We start from the raw sequence: 10462 nt of genomic DNA, 5'->3' as shown, positions 1-10462 counted from the left end.
TTTTGGGGTAATAAGAGTATATTCATTTGTATGCATATGACATATATGTGTCCCAGTTTGAGGCTTGGCAATGACTGACCGTTCCAATAATAAAGTTTGATTTGTGCTGAGTTGGTGAAGCTTTACCTTGCAATTTGATTGGTTGTGTGTATTTGGTTGATATTGTGTGCGGACTCGGCGTTGTTCACCTTTTATATCTGGTGGACTGTTTTTTGAATCCTCTGAAGTTGGCAGATTTATCCAGTTGTAAAACAAAATAATGATAAAACAAAGTTAAGAAAATTTTTAATATGGTTAAATTTAATTATAAGAATAAAAAGGGGGGAAGAGCCTGGATTTAAGGGTGCACGGAAAACTTGAAAGGGGGGTGTCAGGACCAGAAGAAGATCCAACAATAATGGTGAAAGTAAATGATCGACCATTAGAAGTGATGGTAGATAGCAGAGCGGCTTTCACCTGTATTTTGCCTGAAGATGCTATACACCTCCATGTTGTGTGTCTGTTCACATACTTTGTTATCTCAAATCCAGAGACTATAATAGGCTTTTAGAACAGGAGGATGTCACATTAGTAAGGTGTGTTAGAGTAAATCCAGCTGAGAATTTACCAACTCCAGAGGATGGTGAACCACATGATTCACCATCCAGCTGAGAATTTACCAACTCTAGAGGATGGTGAAACACATGATTGTGTTCAAGAAGCAGAGAAATATTCGAGACAGATTTAGAGTATTGGACTGATGGGTCCTGTTACTGTGTGGGGGATAAGTTGAGTGCTGGTTATGCAGTGCTAAAAGCCCAGGGAACAGGATTTGTTGTTGAGAAAGCTGAAGTGGTACCACAGCCTGCATCAGCACAGCATGCTGAATTGATGGGTTAACTGAAGCATGTCTTTTAGTGGAAGGTAAGCGTGTGACAATCTATATAGATTCTGCATATGCTCATAATCTGTGTCATTTGCTTGGATCGGTATGGAAAAATCGAGGGTTTAAGAAAACAGATGGTTCTGCAATACAGCGTCACACTCAGATAATGAAACTTCTCCATGCTATGATGAAACCTAAAGAAATAGCAATAGCTAAATGTGCAGGATGTGTCAAGAGTCACTCAAGGTAATAAAGCAACTGATGAAGCTGCAAAAGCGGAGAGATGAGCTGAGAAGTTGGGTAAAGTTTTTTTTTCTCACACATGAAGTAGATTTGTAGGATAAGTTTACGTAGAATGATGTGGTCTTGATGCAGGAAGCTGTCTCTCAGGTGGATAAACAGTTGTGTGTAGATCGTGGTGCAACACAGGATTTTACTGGTCTTTGGAGAAATCATGAGGGGCTAATAGTAGCACCTCCAGATTTGTTGGGATTAATGATTCAGGAGGCACATGGGTTAGCCCATGTTGCAAGGGGAAAAGTTAGAAGGAAAATTATGAAAGTGTATGGATTTTGGGCACCATATTTGCTTGAGCAGATTAATCATATTAAAAGCAGTTGCGCTATCTGTTTGAAAGATGATGTTCGGAGGAGTGTGATGGTTCCTCCAGGTCATGTTACAACACCAAGGGGTCCAATGCGTGAATTGGTGGTGGATTTTGTTGATATGATAAAACCGGTTGGAGGTAAAAGGTACATGTTAGCTGTCGTGGATAGATTTTCACGATGGCCTGAGGCTTGTCCAACTAAGTGGAAGGATGCTCAGTCAGTTGCCAAGTTTCTGTGCAGGGAGGTCATAAGCAGGTGGGGGCTTCCTGATCGAATATCTTCGGATAATAGGAAGGAGTTTGTGGATAAAACTGTGACACTGATCTTGTAAAACACTACAACACTGACAAAAACTGTCACACCACTGAATCCTGAAAGTCACTGTATTGAGTATATTGCTGCTATGCCAGCAGCTACATATGTGCATCAGATTTCTCTGTGGAGAGATCGTATCGTTATGGTCTGGTATGGTATCATATCTTAGCGTATTATGTGATGAAAATTTACTTCCTGTTGCAGTGTGCTATGTATTGTTTGCCAGATGCATTAGATCACGTCCACTCAAGAGTAGTCAAGTCAATTTTAAATACAAAGCACATTTATAAGCAACAAATCAGCAATAAGCAAATTCATGTAATTGCACTGTCTGCGCAGAAGTTTTCATTAAACCCTGGAGAAAGATTATTATAAGTCTACAAACTACAACAACTGCCTAACACCCAAAACCTGAATTTGAATGTGTGGGAAAGTGCATGTTATTATGAGTGTTTTTTCCCCCGAGTAACACTGCAGTATTTGCTGCTTATGCAAGAAATCCTGATTTAGTTCACAATGATCAATGTTTTACAGTATTTGTATTTTAATTTTATGTATGTCGCAGATACCAATATGTGGATTCTTCGGCATGTAAATCCTAAAACTTTGACCCATTGAAAAGTGTACACCTATATATATTATACCTGGCAACGTTTTGTGGGCCAATGACCCCCAAACTGATGGAGAGATTAAGTAAGGACCCCCTACCTACTATATTTGTTTTATATTATACTCGGCCTTGTATTATTTCCATACATGTAAAATGAAGACATTTCACATTATTTGAATGCTTCAGTTTGATTTTATTCAGGAAAAGACAGTAAAAAGTCTATGCATTACATAACATAGCTTCATATGACTTCAGTGACAACAAAGGGAATACAGATCAATCGCATCAATCACAAATACGATAGATCCTAAAAGATAAAATCATTCATAGTTAAATTTCACACCATATGTCACGTAATAGCCGTTGTTGTACATGTAGAGCTTCTGATCAGTGGGATTGTAGTCCAGGTTGGTGTACTTCTCCTGGAACTTCTGGAAGCGGATGTTGAGGTGTTTCTCCTGCCCCGTCTTGGTGTCAAATGCATAGAAGATCTCCTCAGTGTTGAGATCCGCTGACCTGGTGGCGTACATGACTCCACAGGCCATGAAAGCATTCCCCGCTGACTGCTTGAACACAGCAGTGTTCCACTGATCTACAATGCCAAATGATTTCTCATCTATTTTAGCAAGGACAATTTTGCCATTGTTCTCCACTGAGGCATACATTACCCACAATCCAGTTTCATCAGCTGCAAAGTCCAGGTTCTGGTTGGCTGAGTAACTGTACGAGAAGCTTTGACTAGCATCTGGGATCACTCTTGAGTCATATGCAGCGCTGGTCAGATTCAGTTTGGTCATGCTGAAAGGTGAGTTGTGCTGGTAATAAATTGTGTTACTGTGTACAATGTAATTGTTACCGGTACCTTCCCACCCACTTGGTATATTATGGCGTTTGAGTGCAGACCTCAGAATGAGCTTTTCATAGTCAGAGTACAAGTAGAAATCATGCACGGCGGGGCCGGTGTATGCACCGTAGAAGTACATAGACTCAAGACCCCGAAGAGGTTTGGAGTCTTTGCCCCAGCCTCCATATATGTAGCCTGCGCTCAAATGAGCGTTCAGTTGCACCACCATTGGTTTGCTGACTCCCATGATGCCTGTGTGATTGCAGTTGCCTGGAAAGAAACAAAATATGATGGAAATGATTGGCAGTGTCTAAGGTGTTCAGTATTTTCCAGCCTCTTAGGTTGATTGTCTTACCAATATCTGGCTTGATGAACTCCTGATCCTTCTGACATTCTTCCAGCTTCTTCTGCAGCTTAGCAAACTCAATGCGGATCACATCCAGGTTGCTCTTGTCATAAGTCTCGAGTTGGTTCACAACAAGAGTCATGTTGTGGATCTACAAACAAAAGCGGATGTTGAAATCCAGGAATGCAACAAAGAAGGGAAGAGTGATGTCATTTGCAGTATGGTTGGCTACGGGCTTTTCACCTCAGCATACAGACTGTCGAAAACGGGCGAGGTGGAGTTGAGGGAACCTTTGAGCTGAGACACGAGAGCCTTAAACTCTTCGAGCTCAACCCTGAGCAATTCAAAGTCAAGTTTGATGTACTTGTCTGGGTTGCTCTCCAGCATGACCACTCTAACCGTCAGGTCCGACAGATCAGTTAGATAGACCTCCAGCTTACCCCCATAGCTCACCAACTGAAAGAATGAAAAAGCAGGCATTAGTATAATGATGTCTCAGCAAATTTTTTCAGATCATGATTGAGACCTACTGCACCTTGTTTGTTTGGATTTTCACTTCCAGGATTAGGTCCTTGCTGGTTTGTTGCATGTTCTGAACGCGGTCAGCAGGGAAGTTGGTGTCGGGCGTATACACATGACAAACACACTGACCAGACTCACCCACTGACACAGTCACATTTCCAGACTCCCAATCCTCCACTGGCTAATGATAAAAAAAAGAGAGAGAGTTAATTTTAATAGATGATCAGTCTGTCTGCATAGTTCAAGATAGAAGACAGGAGTCACTTACAATCCAGGCTGAAGCAGGACTGAGGGTGGGTATGAGCAGCAGCAGCAGAGTTGGCAGCATTTTGTCTATCTTCACCTCTCAATTGTCTCCGTTGGTGGCTTGATCAGAGGGCTTTTAAAGACAACTCTTATCAGCTCCTCACCTTCTGATGTTGCACATTTATTATGAGCTCAACGCATGAGCAGATGTTAGTTCACAAGTCAAGGCGGGGTCCTTATTTGCTCACAATAAGCACAGAGGAATCATCACTTGAAGTTTGATGTGAACGAGGTGTGGGTGAGAAAGAAGCCATATGCAGTTGTTACGCACCTCGTACTGTATGCACCTTATGTTAATGTTTATGGACTGATAATTTAGTCTTGCAAGTGTTATACTGTATGATAGGAAGAAGTCATTAAAACTGAAAATAGTCGTTTTACATAGCCATATGCTCCAAAGAGCTGTAAGTCAAGCTATGAGTGTACATCTGCACTTGTTGCTCTACTATCCCTACTTTTTCAAAACTATACTGTAATGGACAGTGTGCAGTTCATCTGGAATAGCTATAAGCCCGTGATTGTGACTGAATGAAATGTAGGTGATCTTAATTCAACATGTCAAAATGCATCAATCAGGCACAACATTATGACCGCGCAGGTATGAACACAAATTAACACGTTGCTGTTTTTCATGTTTTTTGAGTTGTATCGGATGGGGATACCTGGTCTGGTCTATGCGGGTGGTACATCTAAGTAGCATCTACAATAATGTCAGGTCCACAAGTTTCCCAGCAGAACATTGAATTGTCACAAGATGGTCAATAAAAAATAATAGGTGGCATTATAAGCATGACAATGCTGTCGCTTTTTAATACTGTGAGCCTGACAGGGTATCACACCCCACCTACAGCTGTGTTGATTATGTACGAACACACCCATGCCTCAAACTGAACCTCTGATAGTACATGAGAAACATGCACATTAACAAAACTCTGACGCACATGTCGTGGGATTTGTGGAGTCTGCTTTATGAACAGAGTATTGTCTGTGACAGCTCTCCAGTTAGTGCATACCTGTTTACCATCTACACAGGCAGGTGATAAATAAACAGACGCAACAATATCTATAATTGAGTGGAGACACCTCCATGCAGGGCAGTATAAAAACAAATGAAACTGTCAGTGGTGGAAAATGTTTTATTTAAGAGTCATGGCACATTTTAGATTTTAGACTTGCCAGATAGCAATCTCCAACATCACCACCAAAATAATCATCCCTTCAACTTGATGAATGTCAGTGCCTGACAAGACCCAACTGCTTTGACTCTAGATATTTAAACTTTTACTTTTTTATTTTCTTTATTTTGATCTTAATTTAGATTTTCATGTTAGAAATTCCAGTGATCAGCCAGTGAGCAAACCCAATATTCACTGATTTATAGATCATTGAAGTCTGAATATCTTAACGCCATATAAATAAATAGGCAACTATTTATTAGGGCAACGGGTCAACGCCCGAGGCCCTATTGTTATACCGTGTGTTTCTTATTTTTCCCCTTCCTCCCTTTGTTTGTCCCTTGACTTTATATATATAAGTTAGACCTGGGGTTCGCTTCACAAAGCAGGTTTAGTAAAAACTCTGAGTTTATTAACCCTGAAATTAGGGAAACTATGAGTTTTCCGTTTCACAAAGGGAGTTTCATATCAGAAGTCCATTAGGCACAGCAGAAGGCGACTTTTTTCACAAACATGGCATGTCCTTTTGACAACGATCCCTTGGATGAAGGTGCGGCATCAGACCACACATAGATGTTTTAGCATTTCCAGACAATTATCTTTTGGAGCGGTACTATCAGAATCTGTTGGGACACAAGAAAGAAAACGACATAAAAGATAAATAATTAATTGTATAAATTGACTTAGAAAAATATATCTATAGGCCTATTACATTTTATGAAGGCGCTTGTGTCTCAGAGGATGAGCTCCCTCCAGGGATTCCCTCAGCCAGTGGCCTTCCAATATTCTGGTTTAGGGCTCCTCTGCCTCCGTTAGAGGTGGTGGTGCTGGGCCACCACCCATCTGCCTTCTTTCTGTTGGCTGAGTAGAAGTCTGTGTTAGTTTAAACAGGCTTAAGTATTTAACAGAACATGATATATATGAGAAGATATTTATGTGTACGAAAACATTATATTTCATCTTAAACTGCTGCCAAGTGCGCTACTCCCCCGCAGGATTGCACGTATGAAATAAATGAATAGGCTACCATTCAGGCAGTTTTCCCCAGTAATATTATTATGACTCGAGTTCCACTTTGTAGCCTTCTGCTTCCCCGTTACTATGGTGAATCGTTGAATCGGGGCTCTATTGATGCGGGCTTTTTAGAGTTGTGGCGCATGCGAGAGAACATGTGTGAAATTGCCTGAATTTTTTCTCTTTCCACGCTCGTCCCGGCCACAATTTACACACTAGACACATGATTTTTTCCACAGTTGTAGAGAAACTTGTTGTGTCTCTCACAACGTGCTCGGCAAAGCAGTGAGACTTACAGAATTTAAACTGCGAGCCTCTGTTCGGGGTAAAGTACCTGTCTGCTCTCCATTCACTCCAATGCAAAGATTTTCTGAGAGAAGGAGAAGAGATGTTTGTTTTTAAGTTGCGAGTGTGTCCAAAATCTTTACTTTAGGAGGACAAAAAAACATACCAAAGTCTTCAGGAAGGTCTTACAACGCCCATGGTCTGCTTGTTTTTCTTATAGGAGCTACCATTGTTTCACAGTATGCCCAAATGTGAGACCAGCGAAAAGCGTGAAAATCGAGCTCTTTTCTGTGTCCCGGCTCCGCGCGCTTCCGTAGTCATTGATGACCACTGTGAGTTGCCACGGCAACCCCTGAGCCAGCTCTGGGCCACAGCTGAGACCAATTAATTTATCTGTTGTCTCTGCTGTTAATACAGCTGATCCCTGTGTCCCATACATTTATGTTACAAAAACAAAAGCATAGAGACAAACTGTATAAAAGGGAGCTGCTGCAACTCACAATTAGATTCCTTCTTGCTCAACACCTTTTTTTTGTGCTCAAGTTAAATTTTTAATATAACTCCATACTCTTGATGTATCTGTTGTTAATAGTGCTGATCCCTGTCTCCCATAAATTTATGTTACAAAAACACACACAGAGATGGTACCCCCGGCAGCAGCCCCCCGTAGCCCTTTCAAAATGTCCCAGAGGGAATTTTCTAGTTTTTAATTTTATTTTGATTTTATTTTTAATTTGAGGGCATTCACAACTAAATTAGGTCAAAGGAGTATGTATTGCAACTGTTTGTGTATGCAGTCCCAGTTCAGACAGTTTATCCTAATCAAAGTAAAATGTTCATTTTTAATACTTTTAAGTCCTGAATCCATATCCAATGCTAGTCTTATTTGGATGCTGCAGATATTCTATGCCTACCTGGGTTGCTTTTACAGTATGTACATTGTCCAGTGTACTGTGAAGTCCTGTTCAGCCCTGCCTTTGCTTCCTTTGACTGAGTCTGAGCAGACGGAATATGTCTATGTACACTTCATTTCAATTCACACACCACTGGCCCAGTTCCTTTGGAAGCAAGGCATGGTCATACATCACACTGCCTCCACAGTGTTTCACAGGTGATGTTTTGGCTCATGAGCCGTTGTCCATGAATTTTCATTAGTGGGTTTTTGTTCCATCTGCTGAAACAATGAAATAATGAATAATAAAAGGACAGTGCTTAAAAATGCTGAAGTGGAAGCAATGCCGCCCTTTTGCATATACAGTAATGGAACCCAATGTTTTTGGGTCAGTTACATAAACAAGATTTTTAAGAGGATTTCTCTATTACACTCTACATACAGAGGCATTTCTACTTCTGTTGAGTGACTTATTGATGTACTCATTTTTTTTTTACAGTCAGTAGAAACAAAAACACATATGACACCTTTGTAATGCTTAAAATCATTTATTAATCATCAAGGAGAAGGAAAAAGGGAGATAGACAATGATTGTTTCATTTGTAAGGTATAACATTTCACTGAATCACAGAAAATGATGTAGCTCACAAGATAAGGAGGCTACATGGTGGCTTTAGTTGTGTGGTTAAACCACAGATGGTAGTTAACATAGTAGCCATCATTGTACATGTAGAGCTTCTGGTCAGTTGGATTGTAGTCCAGGCTGGAGAACTTATCCTGGAACCTCTCAAAGAGAACACTCATGTAGCTTTCCTCTTTGGTTTTGGTGTCATACTTGTAAAATATCTCTTCGTTCAGGATATCAACTGTCCTGACTGCATACAGAACACCACACACCATGAAGGCATTGCTCAGGCTTGGTTTGTAAACACTAGTCACATACTCCTCCTCTATTCCAAAAGAAGCCTCATTTATTTTAGCAATGACCAACCGACCGCTAGACTCCTCTGTGGCATAGGTCACCCACAAGCCAGTTTCATCAGCACTTAAGTCCAAGTTCTGACTGGGGGAACCAGCATAAGAAAAGCTGAGGCTAGCTCCGGGGATCACCCTGTTTTGATAACTCATGGTGGTGAAATTCAGTTTGGCCACTGCAAATGGACTGTTTATCTGATAGTAGAGAGTATTATCACGCATGACGAAATTGTTCCCTTTACCAATCCAGCTGCTATGTAAGGTGTAATGCTGGAAGGGTTTTCTCAAGATGAGGTTCTTGTAGTCGACGTAAAACCTAATGTCAGGAATTTGAGCACTAGAGTAGCCAGAGTACCAGTACATAGACTCTCTATCTGGAATGGGCTTCGAATCTTTCCCCCAGCCTCCGTATATATAGCCAGTGCTTAGATGAGCATTCAGCTGGCTTACAATGGGTTTGCTGACCTTGATGATACCAGTGTGAGCACAAGAGCCTGCGCAGAGAGACAAATATTAGTTGAATGAGTCCAAAGGGGAAATGAAGTTTACATATAAGTGTGAATAGCTTACCAATGTCGGGGCTGAAAATCTCCTGGTGGCGTCTCTCGCATTCCTCCAGTTCCAGCTGCACCTTCAAGTACTCTCGGCGGGTCTTCAGGACCATGTTCTTGTCGTAGCTAATCTCCAGCCTCGTCAAGGTCTCCTCCATGGCTGTGATCTGAAATATTACACGTTTTTTAAGCCTAAGATCAACAGTGCATCTGTTGCTGCGGTAACCTCCCACATATCTACAGTCCAGGACATACCTGTACACGCAGGGACTCAAAGACAGTGGTGGAGCTTTTGATGGAGAGCTGCAGTTCTTTAATCAGGGCCTCCATTTGCTTAATCTCCACCTTTTTGTCCTCAAAGTTGGCGTCATTGTAGTCATCTGGGTTCTTTTCCATTACATTAATTTCAGCTGACAATTGTATGATCTTCTCAGCATATGATGTCAGCTTGATTTCATAGTCTTCCAGCTGGAATTGTGTAAAGAAAAAGGAACTTAAGTTATTTTGCCACATAATTTAATATATGTATTTTGTTTCATTTGTAAATGGTTCTAAGATCTGAATACCTTGCCCATCTCCAGCTCCACCTTGTGTGAGATCTCCACAGCTGTCTGCTCTACCACCACCAGATCTTTAATAGGAAAGGTTGTACTGGGCAGGAAGGCATCACAGGTACACATGTCCCCTCCTGTCCCATTCCTTGCACTGCCCTTGCTCCATAGGCCAACACGCTGGGGGGGAGGGGGGGTAAGGAGTCAGATGGACAGAGATCATCTTACCTCTAACGTGAGTAGATCTTCAAAGAACAAAGATGAATCGGTTGCATCTAAGTCATGCCATACATACCCCCCAGGCCGTTGCGGAGCTCAGCAGCACTAAGAAATACAGAGTGCCGATCATTCTGGTGCTGTCAGAGTGGTTATGACCGAGATACCTGGAAGTCCACAACTTATATATCCTATCTCAGTATAATACCACATGCACACCTGTCCATGTTCACACCATTATTAGCCAAAGCAAGACATACGTACTGTTATCTTAAGCAAACAGAACTCAGAAACTATGACTCTTTGTTTGAATTCATCCATGAGTACCTGGGTATAAACCAGTATTTGAGGTCTGGCAAAGTTACCAGGAAAAGCTTGACCTCTGAA

At 41.4% G+C, this 10462-nt stretch overlaps 2 protein-coding genes across 2 annotated transcripts; both read right to left on the bottom strand.

The window, feature by feature from the left end:
* Positions 1 to 2576: 2576 nt before the first annotated feature.
* On the bottom strand, positions 2577 to 4529 carry LOC125023959 (olfactomedin-4-like). The gene is made up of 5 exons (XM_047611555.1): positions 4379 to 4529; positions 4124 to 4291; positions 3832 to 4044; positions 3598 to 3739; positions 2577 to 3512 (listed from the first exon to the last, which is right to left on the bottom strand). The coding sequence occupies exons 1-5, from the start codon at positions 4436 to 4438 to the stop codon at positions 2719 to 2721; spliced, it is 1377 nt and encodes a 458-aa protein (XP_047467511.1). The 5' UTR covers positions 4439 to 4529; the 3' UTR covers positions 2577 to 2718.
* Positions 4530 to 8314: 3785 nt separating this feature from the next.
* Positions 8315 to 10397, bottom strand: LOC125023890 (olfactomedin-4-like). Its single transcript, XM_047611448.1, has 5 exons — positions 10155 to 10397; positions 9875 to 10039; positions 9564 to 9776; positions 9328 to 9475; positions 8315 to 9251 (listed from the first exon to the last, which is right to left on the bottom strand). Exons 1-5 carry the CDS (start codon positions 10206 to 10208, stop codon positions 8443 to 8445), a joined length of 1389 nt encoding a protein of 462 aa, XP_047467404.1. The 5' UTR covers positions 10209 to 10397; the 3' UTR covers positions 8315 to 8442.
* Between the last annotated feature and the right edge of the window lie 65 nt (positions 10398 to 10462).

This window comes from Mugil cephalus, chromosome 17 (assembly GCF_022458985.1).
Source record: "Mugil cephalus isolate CIBA_MC_2020 chromosome 17, CIBA_Mcephalus_1.1, whole genome shotgun sequence".
Lineage (NCBI taxonomy): Eukaryota > Metazoa > Chordata > Actinopteri > Mugiliformes > Mugilidae > Mugil > Mugil cephalus.
This window is presented reverse-complemented; position numbering and strand designations above follow the sequence as displayed.

Excerpts from the sequence above, each read along its gene's own strand:
- LOC125023959 (XM_047611555.1), bottom strand. The coding sequence starts at position 4,438 with ATGCTGCCAACTCTGCTGCTGCTGCTCATACCCACCCTCAGTCCTGCT. Across the intron at positions 4,292-4,378 it reads GTCCTGCTTCAGCCTGGATT|CCAGTGGAGGATTGGGAGTC; the intron begins GTAAGTGACTCC and ends TTTTATCATTAG. Across the intron at positions 3,513-3,597 it reads GTTCATCAAGCCAGATATTG|GCAACTGCAATCACACAGGC; the intron begins GTAAGACAATCA and ends GTTTCTTTCCAG.
- LOC125023890 (XM_047611448.1), bottom strand. The coding sequence starts at position 10,208 with ATGATCGGCACTCTGTATTTCTTAGTGCTGCTGAGCTCCGCAACGGCC. Across the intron at positions 10,040-10,154 it reads GCTCCGCAACGGCCTGGGGG|CGTGTTGGCCTATGGAGCAA; the intron begins GTATGTATGGCA and ends CCTCCCCCCCAG. Across the intron at positions 9,476-9,563 it reads TTGAGTCCCTGCGTGTACAG|ATCACAGCCATGGAGGAGAC; the intron begins GTATGTCCTGGA and ends GTAATATTTCAG.